This window comes from Panthera pardus, unplaced genomic scaffold (assembly GCF_024362965.1).
Source record: "Panthera pardus isolate Hobbes unplaced genomic scaffold, ASM2436296v1 HiC_scaffold_19, whole genome shotgun sequence".
NCBI classification, from domain to species: domain Eukaryota; kingdom Metazoa; phylum Chordata; class Mammalia; order Carnivora; family Felidae; genus Panthera; species Panthera pardus.
The window spans coordinates 25,396,559-25,412,927 of NW_026526754.1; the positions used below are offsets into that span (position 1 = coordinate 25,396,559).

Sequence of the window (16,369 nt, forward strand, 5' to 3'; positions counted from 1 at the left end):
TGTTCAGTTTTAAGTATTCCTTACATATTCTGGATACTGGGCCTTATCAGATACATAGTTTGCAAATATTTCCTCTCATCCTGCAGGTTGTCTGTTCCCTTTCTCATATTGTCCTTTGATGCAAAAATATTTTAATGTTGGCGAGGTTCAATTTACTTTTTCCTTTATGGTCATCCTTTTGGTGTCATGTAAGAAACTTACTAAATTCAAGATTATGAATATTTGCACCTGTGGTTTTTTTTCCTAAGCATTTTACAATTTCAGTGCTTTGATTTAGGGCTTTCATCCGGTTTGAGTTACTTTTTGCATGTGGTGTTAGATAAGAGTGCATCTAAATTGCTCTGCATGTGGACAGATTGCCCAGCACCGTTTGTGGAAAGACTTGTTCTTTCCCCCACTGAACTGCGTCCGGTGTGGCCAGCTGTGTGGTCAACGTCTGGACTTTTCCGTTTTAGTCTCTTGGTCTGTTTGTCCACATGCCTTACCACACCGTCTTGATAACTGTAGCTTTGTAGTATGTGAAGTGTGAGCCCTCCAACTCTGTTCCTCTTTTTCAGTACATTTTTTAAGATTTTATTTTGAAGTAACCTCTGCACCCAATGTGGGGCTTGAACCCACAATCCCAAGGTCAAGAGTCGCACACTCCACCGACTGAGCCGGCCAACGGGCACCCCCGAGATTGTTTTGACTATTTGGAATCACTGGCAGTTTCATATGAATTTTAGGATCACTTTTTCTAGTTCTGCCGAAAAGACCGTTGGGATATTGGTAGGGATCGCATGGAATCTGTATGACGCTTTGGAGATACTTGGAAATAGTACCATCTTAGCAGTATAAAGTCCCCCAATCCTTGAACACATGTCTTTCCTTCTGTTGAGATCATCTTTAATTTCTTTCAGAAATATGGGCGCCTGGGTGGCTCAGTCGGTTAAGCAGCCGACTTCGGCTCAGGTCATGATCTCATGGTCCATGAGTTCGAGCCCCCCGTCGGGCTCTGTGCTGACAGCTCAGAGCCTGGAGCCTGTTTCCGATTCTGTGTCTCCCTCTCTCTCTGACCCTCCCCCGTTCATGCTCTGTCTCTCTCTGTCTCAAAAATAAATAAACGTTAAAAAAAAAGTTAAAAAAAAAAAGAAATGTTTTGTGGTTTTGGGTATACAAGTCTAATACTTCCTTGATTGAATTTATTCCTGAAGTATTTTATTCTTTTAAGATTTTTTTAAAGTTTATTTAAGCAATCTGGACACCCAGCCCGGGGCTTGAACTCATGACCCCAAGCTCAAGACCCGCATGCTCCATCGACTGGGCCAGCCAGGCACCCCTAGTTTATTCTGTTTAATACTATTGTATGCGAAATTGCAAGTTTCCTTTTCAGATTGTTCATTGCTAATGTGTAAAAATACAAGTGATTTTTAGGATACTGATCTTGTATGTTTGCAACTTTGCTGAATTCGTTTATAACTGCTGATGTTATGTTTGTGGATTTTTAAAAGGGTTTTTACATATAAGATGCCATCTGCAATTAGAGATACTTTTATTTCTTTTTCTGCCTAATGGCTCTAGCTAGGACTTCTAGTGTAGTATTGAATAGAAGTGGAAATGGGCATCCTTGTGCCTGATCTTAGAGGGAGAGCTTTCTGTCTTTCACCACTGATTCTGACACTAGGTTTGGGTTTTCCAAAGTTCCCTTTGTCATTTTGAGATCTATTCTTTCCATTCCTAGTTTAGGTGTTTTTATCATGAAATGAGATGATGTTGAAATTTTCTCTTCCTTCTATTAGTGTGGTGTATTACATTGATTAATTTTTGTATGTTGAATCATCTTTGTATTCCTGGGATAAATCGTACGTCATCATGTGTCTAATAATTTTAATATGCTGCTGGATTATATTTGCTAGTGTTTTCTTGAGGATATTTGCATCTGTATTCGTAAGATACTGGTTTATACTTTTCTTCTTGTGGTATTTTTGGCTTTATTATCAGGGTTATGTTGGAATTATAGAATGAGTTAAGGGGTGTTCCCTACTATTGTCTGGGAGAGTTTGGGATGGATTGGTGTTAATCTTTAATATTTGGTAGAATTTACCCACCAAGCCATCTGGTCCAGGGCTTTCCTTTCTCAGGATGGTGTTGATTATCGACTCAATCTTAGTATAGGGTATGTCTAGATTTTCTATTTATTCTTGGTTTCAGTAACCTCTGCATTTCTAGGAATTTGTCCATGTCACAGGATTTCTATTTTGCTCGCATTTAATTGTTCAGTATTCTCTCATCCTCTTTTATTTCCGTAAAATCCAGTTGTTTTCTTGTTCACTTCTGATTTTAGTAAATTGCGTCTTGTTTTTTCTTAGCCCGTATAAAGAATTGTCCATTTTGGGGGCGCCTGGGTGGCTCAGTCAGTTAAGTGTCCCACCCTTGATTTCAGCTGGGGTCATGATCTCACAGTTTATGAGTTCGGGCCCTGCGTCGGGCTCTACACTGACAGCATGGAGCCTGCTTGGGACGGTCTCCTCTCTGCCCCTCCTCCGTATGCACACGTGTGCGCTCTCTCTCTCTCAAAATAAATAAACTTAAGAAAAAAAAAAGAAATGCCCATTTGGTTGATCTTTCCAAAGAACCAGCTTTTGTTGATTCTGTTTCCACTGTCGTTTCATTTGTCTCTTCTGTTAACCTTAAAAATAAAACTGCCAATTATTTTACCAGCAAGAATGTCTTTATTCTGGAATGGCAGAGAATGGTACTCCGAGACCAGCAAGCCAGATCAAAGCCTTATAGCAGAAGGCAGGAGAGAGGGTGGGGCTGTTGTAAACTAAAAGTCCATTGGAGTAAACTGGAAGCTGGAGGTATAGAGGCTTCGCATTGGCTGAGCTGTGGCCGTCTCCCATTGGCTGGGCTGTGGCCGTCTCCCATTGACTGGGCTGTGGCCGTCTCCCATTGGCTGGGCTGTGGCCGTCTCCCATTGGCTGGGCTCTAGCCGTCTCCCATTGGCTGGGCTGTGGCCGTCTCCCATTGGCTGGGCTGTGGCCGTCTCCCATTGGCTGGGCTGTGGCCGTCTCCCATTGGCTGGGCTGTGGCCGTCTCCCATTGGCTGGGCTCTAGCCGTCTCCCATTGGCTCTGGGGCAGGAGGAAGCCTTCCTTTCCCCTGCTGGGGTAGTAAAGTGGTAGCCGCAAGCGGGATGCTTGCCTTCTGTTGGGTCTGCATTTGAAAGCAGTGCTGGGTGTGAGGCGCCCCCTGCCGGCCGACTCCACTGTAGACAAAGTTTCCTTTTATTCCCACACTCACATCTATTGGCTTCGGGTTTAGTTTGCTCTTTTCTTGTTCCTTAAAGTGTAAAGTTAGGTTATCGATTTGTCTTTTGTGCAGCAGGCACTTATAGCTACAGAGCCCCCCCACACTGCATTTGCTGTATCCTGTAACCTCTTTCTACAGTCTTCAAGTATTTTAAAAATTTCTCTTGTGATTTATTTATTTTTATTTTTTTTTTTTTTTGTCTCCTTGGTTATTTAAGAGTGTGCTCCTTAACACCCACGTGTTTGGAATTTTCCACTTTGCTTCCTGTTCCTGATTTCTAGCTGCATTCCATTGTGGTCAGAGAAGGTTGGTATTATTTCAGTCTTTTTAAACTTAGGGGGTCTTGGAGGAAGAGTGAGCCTGGGAAGGTGGCGGGGGATCCGAGGGGAAGGCGAGCGTTTGACGTCATCGTGCGTGTGGTGCCCCTACTGCAGGGGCTGGTGATTGGAGGAAACCCCTTGGCTGCGGAGCGGCTGTACCCGGTGAGCAGCGAGATCCAGGGACAGAGTCTCAGCCTCGCCGCTGCCGCCCAGAGACTGCTGAGCCCCCGTCGGTCCGTCCGCCGCCACCCACTCCGGACACAGAACATCCAGTCAGGGATAAAAATGAGCTGGTGCAGAAGGCCAAGCTGGCCGAGCAGGCTGAGCGATATGGTGACACGGCAGCCTGCCTGAAGTCTGTAACTGAGCAAGGAGCTGAATTATCCAATGAGGAGAGGAATCCTCTCTCAGTTGCTTATAAAAATGTTGTAGGAGCCCGTAGGTCATCTTGGAGGGTCGTCTCAAGTATTGAGCAAAAGACGGAAGGTGCTGAGAAAAAACACAGATGGCTCGAGAATACAGAGAGAAAATTGAGACCGAGCCAAGAGATATCTGCAATGATGTACTGTCTCTTTTGGAAAAGTTTTTGATCCCCAGTGCTTCACAAGCAGAGAGCAAAGTCTTCTATTTGAAAATGAAAGGAGACCACTGCCGTTACTTGGCTGAGGTTGCTGCTGGTGATGACAAGAAAGGGATGATGGATCAGTCACAACAAGCATGCGAAGAAGCTTTTGAGATCAGCAAAGAGGAAATGCAGCCGACACAGCCTATCAGATTGGGTCTGGCCCTTAACTTCTCTGTGTTCTATTCTGAGATTCTGAACTCCCCGGAGAAAGCCTGCTCTCTTGCAAACACAGTTTTTAAAAAAAAAAAAAAAATTTTTAACGTTTATTTATTTTTGAGACAGAGAGAGACAGAGCATGAACAGGGGAGGGGCAGAGAGAGAGGAAGACACAGAATCCGAAGCGGGCTCCAGGCTCTGAGCCGTGAGCCCAGAGCCTGACGCGGGGCTCGAACTCACCGACCGTGAGATCATGACCTGAGCCGAAGTCGGACGCTTAACCGACAAAGCCACCCAGGCGCCCCGCAGAGACAGTTTTTGATGAAGCCATTGCTGAACTCGATACATTAAGTGAAGAGTCCTACAAAGACAGCACGCTAATAATGCAATTACTGAGAGCCAGCCTGACATCGTGGACATCGGACACCCAAGGAGACGAAGCCGAAGCAGGAGAAGGAGGGGAAAATTAATCGGCCTTCCAGCTTTTGTCTGCCTCATTCTAAAATTTACCCAGTAGATCATTTGTCATCCATGGTGTCCCACAAATAGTTTTTTCTTTACGATTTATGACAGGTTTACGTTACTTCTGTTTGAATTTCTGTATTTCCCATGTGGTTTTTATGTTTAATATTAGGGGAGTAGCGCCAGTTAACATTTAGGGAGTTCTCTGTTTTCATCTTGAGGTGGCCAATATGGGGATGTGGAATTTTTATACTAGTATAAGCCTTTGGCATAGTACTTTGGGTACATCGTGGCTTCACAAGGGCCAGTGTTAAAACTGCATCCATGTCTAAGCAAAGAAAACTGCCGACATATTGGTTTGTCCTGGTGGGGAACAAAAGGGGTAATTGGTTGCAGACACAGGTGTAGTTTTTGTGGGTACTTTAAGGTTTGGAGCCCTTACGGGGCTGTAGTGGAAATGGGCGTCCCGTAGATGTTACATGTCGGACCATGTGCATCTGGCGTACTCATTCTCAAATGTGCACACCTTTGACTACGGTTACAGAAGCGAGCCTTCAGTTGTGACCCAGTTTACTCTGGATGAGTCAGAAACGGTTCACATTCCCTTATTTGTAAAGTTACCTGCTGTTTGCTTTCGTTATTTTTGCTACACTCATCGTATTTGTATTTAAATGTTTTAGGCAACCTAAGAACGAATGTGCAAGTTAAGATGCAGTAAAACGAATTGCTTGATATCCATTCCTTTATGTGTATCAAGCACAGCAGCAAAACAAAAATCCCACGTATTTAACTTTTCTTAGGTTTTTTTTTGTTTGTTTGTTTTTGTTTTTGCTTTTGTGATTTTTTTTTTGATACTTGCCTAACATGCATGTGCTGTAAAAATAGTCAACGGGGAAATAACTTGAGATGATGGCTAGCTTTGTTTAATGTCTTATGAAATTTTCACGAACAATCCAAGCATAATTGTTAAGAACACGTGTATTAAGTTCACATAAGTGGAATAAAAGTTTTATGAATGGACTTTTCAACTACTTTCTCTACAGCTTTTCATGTAAATTAGTCTTTTGGTTCTGAAACTTCTCTAAAGGAGATTGTAGATTTTTGGAAATTTATTCCTTATTCCCTGTTGGCAGCTAATGGGCTTTTACCAAGTTTAAGTACAAAGTTTATGATAACAACAAAATACTACTACTATAACTACCACTGTTCCCAACCACCATGTCCCATATTTCTCCTTGTGGTTTTGTTTTTTTTCCCCAGACGGGAGATTGATCGGGAAAAAAGTACCGTGTTCCATTTAAAATTTTGGTATATGGCATTTTCTAACTTAGGAAGCCACAATGTTCTTGTTCTTGGCCCGTCATGACATTGGGTAGCATTAACTGAGTTTTGTGCTTCCAAATCACTTTTGTTTTTAAGGATTTCTTGATCTTGTGATAGCCTGCCTTCAACTTTGATCTTCATTCTTTCTATTTGTCAGGTGTACGGGATTACCTTTTTTAGCCTTCTGTCTTGTCCCCAACCATTCCTACTTTGGTGGCCGGGTACTTGGACAAAAGGCCGCATGATTTTTCTGGCTCCACTCAATGTCTAAGGACACCTGGCTTCCTTTGCTTGCCTCCCACAAACTATTTCCCTCATCCTATTTACCGCAGCAAATCTCTCCTTAGTTGATGAGATTGTGTTTATCTCCTCGTAAACCCTATCTTTCCTGAACGGTCTGTCATTGTCTGCCTTTAAAATCCTTCCTCTTCCTCTCTTTAAATAACGGTGGGGCTAGTTATACCCAAAGCTGACCCTACGGACTATTTCCTTAGTACCTTGCAGAAAACACCAAACAAAAATACCATTTTAAAAGAGGTGTATTTTTTTTTTCTTTTAGAATGTGAGCTCCTCGAGAGCAGGGACAATGTTTTCTGTACGTTCTATTGTGCCTAGTACACTGTAAATGCTCAATAAATATTGATGATGGGAAAATATTTTAAAAAATAATAGACTTAGGGGGGCTTGTCGTGTGGCCTGACAAGTGATCTGTCCTTGAGAATGTTCCACGTGCACTTGAGAAGAGAGTTTATTCTGCTGTTGTTGGGTGAGACGTTCTACAGATGTCTGCTTAGCCTCTGGGTTCGAGTCTTCTATCCCTAATTTCTGTCTGGCTGCTCAACCTGTTAGGGGACTGGGGACCTAAAACTTCCAGTTATTGTTGTAGAACTGTCTGTTTCTCTGTTTATATGTTTACGGTTGTTATATCTCCTTGACGGACTTTCCTTTTTAAGATTAACTGTAATATCTTTCTTTGACTCGTGTGACAACTTTTTAAAAATTTTTTTTAATGTTTATTTATTTTTGAGAGAGAGAGAGAGACAGAGTGTGAGCCAAGAAGGGGCAGAGAGAGAGAGGGAGACCCGGAGCCCGAAAGCAGGCTCCAGGCTCCGAGCTGTCGGCACAGAGCCCGACGCGGGGCTGGAACCCACGGACCGTGAGATCGTGACCTGAGCCCAAGTCTGGTGCTGAACCGACGGAGCTCCCCAGGCGCCCCTCTTGTGACAACTTTTAAGTTACATTCCACTTTGTCTGATGTTCGTATAAGCGCCCTAGGTTCTTACGGATTTACTTCTGCCTCTTGTTTTCGGTCTTAGGTGTGTTTGGCTAGTTCTCAGCTCCTCCATCGCTGCCTGTCTTTGTATTTTGTTGATTTGAAAACTATACCATTTTAATTCCCTTCTTTCTTTTTCTATGTGTGTTTTCGTTATCCGTTAGTGGTGACCTTAGGGATTACAGTGAACGTGACAACCTGGTCTGAACTCAGAACACACCAGTATGAATAATACCAATTAGTTTCGAAAGTCTACAAACACTTGTCCTATACATCTCTTTGCCTCCTTTGTGTTGTCGTCGTCGCAACTCACATCTGTAGCTTGTGTGCCTGTTAACATCGACTTGTAATGACTTGGTGCATTTGCCTATTAAATGCTATAGGAAACGAGTTAAAACCACACAGAACGTGGTAATGCTGGTTTTTATACTTAGCTGCGCGAGTCCCTTCACCCCGTGCCCGGTGCCGAATCGCACCCCTCCCAAAATCACGTGCCGAAGCCCTAACTGCCAGTGTATTGGGGAGCGTCTGGGATTTGGAAGTGAAACCTGTGGGAAGTGATTCGGTCTGTGGGTAGAGCCCTCGGGATGCGACTGCTGGCCCTGCAAGAAGACACAGGGGAGAGGTGCTTTGCCCCGCACCGTGTGAAGACAGGCGAGGAAGAGGGCCCTCTCCAGACCCGCCGGCCTCTGGAGCTCAGACCTCCCAGCCTCCGGAACCGAGAGAGATACGTGTGGTTTGAGCCCCTGAGAGCGTGGTATTTTGTTACGGCGTCCGGGCCGACTGAGGCGGCGGTGCCCCTCGTTTTCACTCACGACTTGGAGTTCCCGTGCAGCGTCTTTCCGTTTCACCCTGAACGACCCCTGATAGCGCTTCTGTGGAGCAGGTCTGGTGATGAACTATTGCAGCTCTGATTTTGCCGCAAATGTCTTCGTTCTTTCTTCGCCCTCGAAGGGCCCTCTTGCCAGATGCGGGATTCTCGGTCGACGGTCCTCTTCCGACTTGAAAAATGTCCTCCCACCGCTCCCCGGCCTCCGTGGTGTCCGAACAGGAGTCGGCCGTCGCTCTTCCCGAGGGTCTCTTGTACGTGACGCCTCGCTTCTCTCCCACTGCTCTCCGGTGTGTCTTTGGCCATCTGACTCCCGCGTTTGTCGGGCCGGCTTGGAGTTTATCTGGCTGGGAGTTGACCGAGCTTCTTGGACTTGTACGTTCCTCTTTTTACTCAAATTTGGGAGTTTGGGGCCCTTTCTTTAATATTTTTCTGCTCCTTTCTCCCTTCAGGAATTTCTATACCGCATGTCTTGCTGTGTTTTGTGGTCCCAAGAGTCCCTCAGGCTCTGTTCATTTTTCCTCATCCTTTTTTCCTTCTGCCTCTCAGTCTGAATAATTTCTTCTGTCTCCAAGTTTGTGGATTCTTTTTCTGGTCTGCTCAAATCCACTGACCCCCTTCTAGTGAATTTTTCATCTCAGTTATTGTACTTTGTAGTTTCAGAATTTGTTTGGTTCCTTTCTATAATATTTATTAATGTTGCCATTTAACCACACATCGTTTTCCTGATTTAGTTTAGTCCTTTATCCGTGGTTTCCTCCGGTTGACTGTCTGGTGCCGTGTCGGCCCGTCCACAGCCGGTGTTGTGGTAGGACCGGTCCTCGTGGTCCGCACCACGATTGCAAGATGTCTTTCGGCAATAGCCGTCAGGAAACTTTGAAAAAACTAAAAGTTTATCACTTGCAGGACTTGGAAAGGACACAGAACAGCCGGGGGCCCGCACAGCAGGGTTGTGGACAGAGCACATGCTCGGGCCTGCGGTTCCGCTTTTCTTGGGGTTGACGGCAGGGTTTTGTGGGCTCGCTGTTGGCGAATTTCAAACATAAAAGCTAGAATTAAAGTGCAGGAAGAGAAAAACATAAGTGGCTCAAATGGTCAGTTTTCACAATCAACCAAGATCTTTATTTATTTACTTATTTACTTACTTTAAAGTCAGACAGATCTTGATTTTTTTTTTAATGTTTTATTTATTTTTGGGAGAGAGACAAGAGTGCGAGCGGGGGAGGAGCAGAGAGAGGGAGACACAGAATCCGAAGCAGGATCCAGGGTCCGAGCCGTCACGGAGCCTGACGCGAGGATCGGACTTGCGAGCCGCGAGATGGGATCATGACCTGAGCTGAAGTCGGACGTTTCACCGACTGAGCCCCCCGGGTGCCCCCCAGATCAGCCAAGATCTTGACCACAAGGGGACCTCCGTCAGGGGAAGCCGCCTGGTTTCTTACCTAGGGGCGGGGCTGGTAACGTGTTCCAGGTAGCTGGCTTCGCAGTGGACCCCTCGGGATCAAAGCCTCAGCCTGGTACTTGGATTACAAAAAAAACAAAGGAAAAAACCAACCGTCACGGCCTACACTACACTTTTTAAACGCATTGAATACTGGGGCGCCCGGGGGGCTCAGTCGTGAAGCATCCGACCTGGGCTCAGGTCGAGGTTTGTGGGTTGGAGCCCCGCCTCGGGCTCTGTGCCGAGGGCTCGGAGCCCGGAGCTGCTTCGGTTCCGTGTCTCCCTCTCTGTCTGCCCCTCCTCCGCTTGTGCCCTGTCTCTCTCTCCTGTCTCGAAAATAAATAACCGTAAAAAAAATTAAATAAAAACATAGTTAATACAGTTTGCCTGATACCTATGATGCTGCCGACGTGTGTGCTTCCTCGGGGATAGTTTCTGCCAAAAGACGTTCCCCTTATGAATGCGACGAAGTTTCCGGTTTCTTTCCGTTTTATAATTTTTCCTCGAGGAGCGGCTCTTTGGGAACCATGCTGTGGTCACTCTGTGGGTCATTTTTGCGCGGTTTTTAGAGGTTGCCGTATCTCGAGGGCTGGATTCGTTCATTCGTGACTTTGCCGGGTGGTCCCTGCCAAGCGTGTGCTCCTCGTGGCGGGGGAGCCGCTGAGAGTCCTCTTCGCTGTGCAGTCAGCCAGCGACCTGACGATTCCCTTAAACGTGTGGCTCCCAAAACGGGCGGGGGGGGGGGGGGGGGGAGGGGGACCACCACCACCAGAAAACGGATACTATTTCTTTACATCTCCAGAAAGCCACTTCAGCCCACGGAGTGTTAAATCGTGACCACCGTCCCTTTCTCTGGCCCTTTAGTCACAAAAACAGCCGTTAGCAACCAGCACCCCTGTCTTTGGGGATCAGGGCCTCCCTGCACACGCCCGTCTAGCGCCCCCTCCGGGAGCGCGGGCCCCCACGGCAGGGGTGCGAGGTGGCGGGTGCTCGCGTGCAGAGGCTGAGCTGTACCGAAATTGCCTGGACCCTTCATCGAGCCTTGCTGCGGATTGATCATCCGGCCCCCAGAGTTCCCCAAGGGCTCCTCCAGATGGTTTCGCCGGCTCAGCAAGGGGGGGGGGGGGGGGGAGGGCTCCCAGAGCTTCCAGTGTCTTCTCAGGTCTTCCCTACACCCTGTGAGCCAAATTCAGGGGCTTATTTCTTTGAGCGTTCCCGGTTGTTATACATTAGGTTCGATCCCAGAGTTCCGAGAGGCTGATCCTGTTTCTGGCAGCTTCACCATTGCCGCGATGGAGCCGTGGGGTTTTGGAACTTCGACGTCACCATTTGTTTGCGCTGCGATTTCCTTTGAGAAACCCGTTTGCCAAGTGGGCGCAGCACGTTATGTCCGCGCCACGAGTTCGCCGGGACGGCGTTTCTTCCCCGCGCTCGCCAGCACGCACTTTGGCCGGGGCGCGAGCACACTCGTCGTCTCAGCCGTTCGGTTAACGGCGAAGCGGCGGGGCGCCCGGGCTCTCAGTGGAGACTCCAGCCCGGCTCAGGTCACGACCTCCCGGCTCATGAGTTGGAGCCCTTCTTTGGGCTCTGCGCGGACAGCTGCAGAACCCGCCTCGGACCCTGTGTCCCCACACCGTCCGCCCCTCCCCAGTTTGCGCGCACGCTCTCCCTGGAAGAAATAAACGAGCCGACAAACGGGAAGCGGTGGCTCGCGTTCGCTCTCGTCCCCTTGCGCGGCGGTGTGTGTGCCGGGAAGTGGGCTGGGGGCTTGTAGCTTGATCTCCTGTCCGGTAGCAGTTGTCAAAAGGTTGCATCGATTTTTCAGTAGAAATGCAGACCGTTACGCTTCTTGCCTCATAAGCTGGTGACCTTTTATTTTGCTTGCCTTATTCTCAGGGCTGGATTGACCTGTGCGATGCCGAACACAAGGGGCGAGAAAGAGAATCCTTGTCTTAGCCCTGATCTTAAGACAAAACGTTCCGTCTCTCACCATTAAATATGATGTCAGCTGTAGCTTTGCCATAGAGGCTCTTTTTTGGGGCGTGTAAATTCCTTTTTCACTCAAGTTTTCTGGGAGTTTTATGGGTGTTGGGGGGGCGCCCCGCTGGCTCAGTCAGAGAGTGTGGGACTCTTGATCTCGGGGTTGTGGGTGTGGACATTACTTAAATACACGTAAAAAACACGCAGACGGTGGATTTTGTAAAAAGCTTTTTCTGAATCTACGTGGATTGTCGTTTTTTTTAAACTTGGTTAATAGGGTTATCACTTTGTTTTTTACGCTGTTAACGTGGTGAACGACACGGGTTAACTTAGGATGTCAAACCAACCTTGTACTCCTGGAATAAAGCCTACTTTGTAATGATACGTTATCCTTTTAGTGGATTGTTAAATTTGGTTTATGAAAATTTTGTTTAGAATTTTTGTCTTCCTGTTCATCGGGGATACCGGTCTATGGTTGTCTTTGCCTCTTCCTGGGGTATTTGGATACGTAGCATATCCAAATAGGATAACACTGGCCTCGTGGAGTGGGTTGGAAAATATTCTTTCCTTTTCAATTTTTTTGGAAGATTTTCTATAGAGTTTGTATTATATCTTTCTTAAGCGTTTGGTGGAATTCGACAGTGAAACCATCAGGAAGCAGAAGGTTTTTTTAATGGAAATATTTAAAACTACACATCCAGTGTCTAACAGACGGAGAACTATTCAGATTGTATATCGTTTTCATTTAAGTGTAGTTAACACGCAGTGAGGGGCGCCTGGGGGGCTCAGTCGGTTGAGCGGCCGACTTCGGCTCAGGTCACGATCTCACGGTCCGTGAGTTCGGTCCCCGTGTCAGGCTCTGTGCTGAAAGGTGGGAGCCTGGAGCCTCCTTCAGATTCTGTGTCTCCCTCTCTCTCTGCCCCTCCCCTGCTCGTGCTCTCCGTCTCAACAATAAATAAAAACACCAAAAAAAAAGAAAACCACCACGCAGTATTGTTGGCATCAGGTGTGCAATCTAGTGATTCACCAGTTCCTGCCTTGCTCGCTCGCACCCATCATGATACTTGCCCCTCCAGCCTGCATCTGACGCCTCCCCCTGCAACTCCCATCTGGCAGCTACCAGTGTGTTCTCTGTAAGAGTGTGTTTCTTGTCTTTTGTCGTTTGTTCATTTGTTTCTTTTTAAAATTAAAAAATTTTTTTTTAATTTATTTTTGGGAGAAACTTTGTGCACGAGTGGGGGAGGGAGGGAGGGAGGGAGGGAGAGAGAGAGAGAGAGAGAGAGAGAGAGAGAGAGAGAGAGAGAGACCCAAGCAGGCTCCATGCTGTGAACACAGAGCTGGATGCAGGGCTCGAACCCACAAACCGCGAGATCACGACCTGAGCTGAAGTCGGAGGCTCAACTGACTGAGCCACCCAGGGGCCCCAGGATATTCTGAGTTTTTAAACTTTATTCCTTTGAATTTGAAAAATGGATCTGTAAACCCCACATCACGCCTCCCGTGTTAGTGTGGTTTATCTTTTCCGTCTTTTTACTTTCAACCTGCTTGTGTTCTACTTAAAGTGGATTTATTTATTTATTTTTTTAATGTTTGTTTATTTTTGAGAGAGAGAGACAGAGACAGAGACAGAGACATAGAGAGACAGAGACAGAGCATGAGTAGGGGAAGGGCAGAGAGAGGGAGACACAGAATCGGAAGCAGGCTCCAGGCTCCGAGCTGCCAGCACAGAGCCCGACGTGGGATTCGAACCTACAAGCCGTGAGATCATGACCTGAGCCGAAGTCGGACACCTTACCGACTGAGCCCCCCAGGCGCCCCATAAAGTGGATTCTTGTAGGCAGCATAGAGTTGAGTCTTGATTTTCCATCCCGTTTAACAGTTTCTGCTCTGGTTGGGATGTTGGGAACTTTCACACTTGATGCGATTGTGTCCGTCCCCACGCTGTCCGTCCCGTCTCTTTGTTCGTTTTCCCTCTGTTTCTGCTTTGGGCTCGTTTTTATGAATTCACTTTATTTCTCTTGTTGTCATGTTAGCTACACTTCCGTTGCTCTGTGCTCTGCTTTGGGGGTTTTAACATACGGCTAAAAGCAGGTAATGTTAGGATGTTTAAAAAGCCTGCCCTCTAGTGACAGGGTGTCACTTCACATGCACGCACCTTACAGGGGCGCACGGTCGTTTCTGCCGTGCTGCTGTCCCTGTTCTTGTAGGTCTCGTGTCGTGTGTGCTGTCGTGCCCATGATGCATGTTTCCTTTCTAAACGGGCAGTTCTGTTTTAAGCAAAGGTGTGAGATCGGTGTTCTGTGGTTAACCGTGCAGTTCACGTTCTGGAAATCGTTTTTCTACGAAGATGCAGAATTCCGTCTCACACCGTTTCCTTCTGTCTGCAGGACCTCTTGTAATGGATCTCGTGGCCTGCGTTTCCTTGAGATTATTTTTGCTTCCTGTGACATAAATCTTTTCATTTTACGTATGTTTTTCTTCTTTTGTAGGCTGTGTTAAAATACACATACCCTAAAATTCACCATCCTAAACCCTTTTAAGGGGACAGTGTAGTGGTACTGAGTACAGTCAGAATGTTGTCCCCACCACCCGTCCCCGGAGCCCTTTCGCCTCGTAACACGGGACTCCGTACCCGCTCAACAGTGAAGCCCGTTGTCTTTGGCGAAAGGCGGATTCGAGCCCTTGGCCCATTTTTGCATCGAGTTGCGTTTTTGTTGTTGAGTTCTAGGGGTTCCCTATATACCCCGGGTGGTCCTTCACAGAGGCACGATTTGCAGGGGTTTTCTCCCGTCCCGCGGATTGCCTTTTTACCCCGCTGGCAGTGTCCTTTGCGGCACGACATTTACAAATGCTCCTGAAGGTCAGTGCCGCGCGGGGCCGTCGGGAGCCGTGGCTGCCCTGAGACAAAGTGTCAGTTTCTTATTCGACTTCTGCTGCTTGGCGGTGGTGACCTGGTGGCCGCGGCTCATAGCGCAGCTGTCGCGAGGGACGCGGGACATCAGCCCGAGAACTCCACTTCCCGGCCACGGCGTGTGTCTCGCCGAAGTTACCGAGTTGTGGCTAAGCGTGGGAAGTCTAGCTAAAGAAAGTGGTGGTCTGGGGAGACTCGAGGCGTCTCCGGGAGAAGAGGTCTCGGGCGGCCCCGAGGAACCGGTGGAGGTCGGCGCAGGACGGTCTCCCAGCTCCGAGCTGCTGGACGCCGCAGGCACCCCGCCCCGGCGGAAGGACGCGTACGCGCCGCTGAACGCGCCGTGTTAAGGTCAAACCGCACACTCGGCGGGTCAGGGCGGACCCCGGTTTTCACGCCGCTTGGGGGGGGGGGGGGTCACCCTCGGCCAGTGGAAACCAGCTCAGGCCGCGCAAGTTGTGGTGGAAGGGAATCCGTCGTCGGGGTTTGGCGCCCTGGCTCCTGCCGCGTCGTGCTCGGGATTCGCAGGGGTGGGTTTTGACAAAGTTTTACAGGGTTCAGGCCCCTCCCTTCGGGTGCGAAACATGCACGCGTCTCCGTTAGGGGTCGTTGCGACATCAGTTGACGTCTGCTTGTCGGATGGAGCTGAGATTAGAGGGGAAGGGCTTCTCCGCGGTGGCACTGGTTTCTCGTCCCCTTCGCAAGGGCTGGAGCCGCTAGGCTTCTGCGCGGTGCGGCCCACGGACGGCGCCGGGAAGGGCTCTCCTGCAGCGGCCGCCGGTGTCCCTTCCCCCGTCGCTTCGGTGACGCCATTCGGGCCGCAGGGGACAGCCGCCTTTGCTCCGGGTGCTGTCCTTGGATGCGCACGTGTGTCTCTGTCTCTGATCACCCGGACAAGACGCTACGTGCGTCCGACGGGGCGAAGGAGAGAGCAGGTGTGTGCGAGTTCGGCCTCAAGAGACTCGCACCAAGACTCGACCGTTCGCCTTGAACCCGAGCCTCAAGTCAGCCCGAGAAGGGCGCTGAAACAAAAACGGGGTGGTAGCTGCGACGAGAATTAAGGAGAAAGCTCTCCGAACGAGTTGCTACAGAGGCTTGACCTGTTCTGTTTCGGCATCAGAGAATCTTACTGTATGTAACGTGCGTTAAGAAAAGTACGGACAGGATGTGACGGTCCCAAACCCTCACGTGAGGATCCAGTTTTCAGGTCACGTGGTTTGGGGCAAGGTTAAGGGCTAAAGCGCCAAAGCCATCTCTGTACGAACCGTTTCTTGTTCGGGAAGCAGGGCGGAGGATGGCCCTCCTCGCTCCCCAGTCCGTGCGCGGGATTTCATCCCAGCAGCGGCTCTTCTCTGACCAGAGGGAGGCGGGGCCCAGACAGGCTAATTGAGAGACAGTGTGGAACGTCTCAAACGGAACGTAGATCGCGACGCGGGCAGTGACTTCTGGGCGGCGAGCCCCTGTGAGTGCTGTGTTTGTGCCATTCGTTGTCTGGATTTGTACTTCTTTGCCGTCAGATGCTCCGCTTTCCCTCAACAAACATTTCTAATGTCACTTTTGTGCTTTTTCTGATAGAGGATGTTTAAAACTATTGGGCTGCCATAATCTGTGAAATTTCAGTGTTTTTAAATTATTTTCTATAATGTCAATGGGAAAATTCAGCAATAAACCCAATTTATTTATATGCAAAAAAAAAAAAATGTTCACAAGTCCGGTTTGTCCGTCTTCCCTTCTGTTGCCTGTGCCTTTGGCGTCCCGTCCA

At 48.3% G+C, this 16,369-nt stretch overlaps 1 protein-coding gene across 1 annotated transcript; it reads left to right on the top strand.

Annotated features, from left to right (window-relative positions):
* Positions 1–3,717: 3,717 nt before the first annotated feature.
* LOC109245715 (14-3-3 protein beta/alpha-2-like) lies at positions 3,718–14,957 on the top strand (the record flags this gene model as incomplete). Its single annotated transcript, XM_053906810.1, is given in 4 exon segments — positions 3,718–4,099; positions 4,102–4,466; positions 8,501–8,568; positions 14,522–14,957. Coding segments are annotated over 4 exon segments (1,251 nt in total), but the record flags the coding sequence as incomplete, so codon positions are not given.
* Between the last annotated feature and the right edge of the window lie 1,412 nt (positions 14,958–16,369).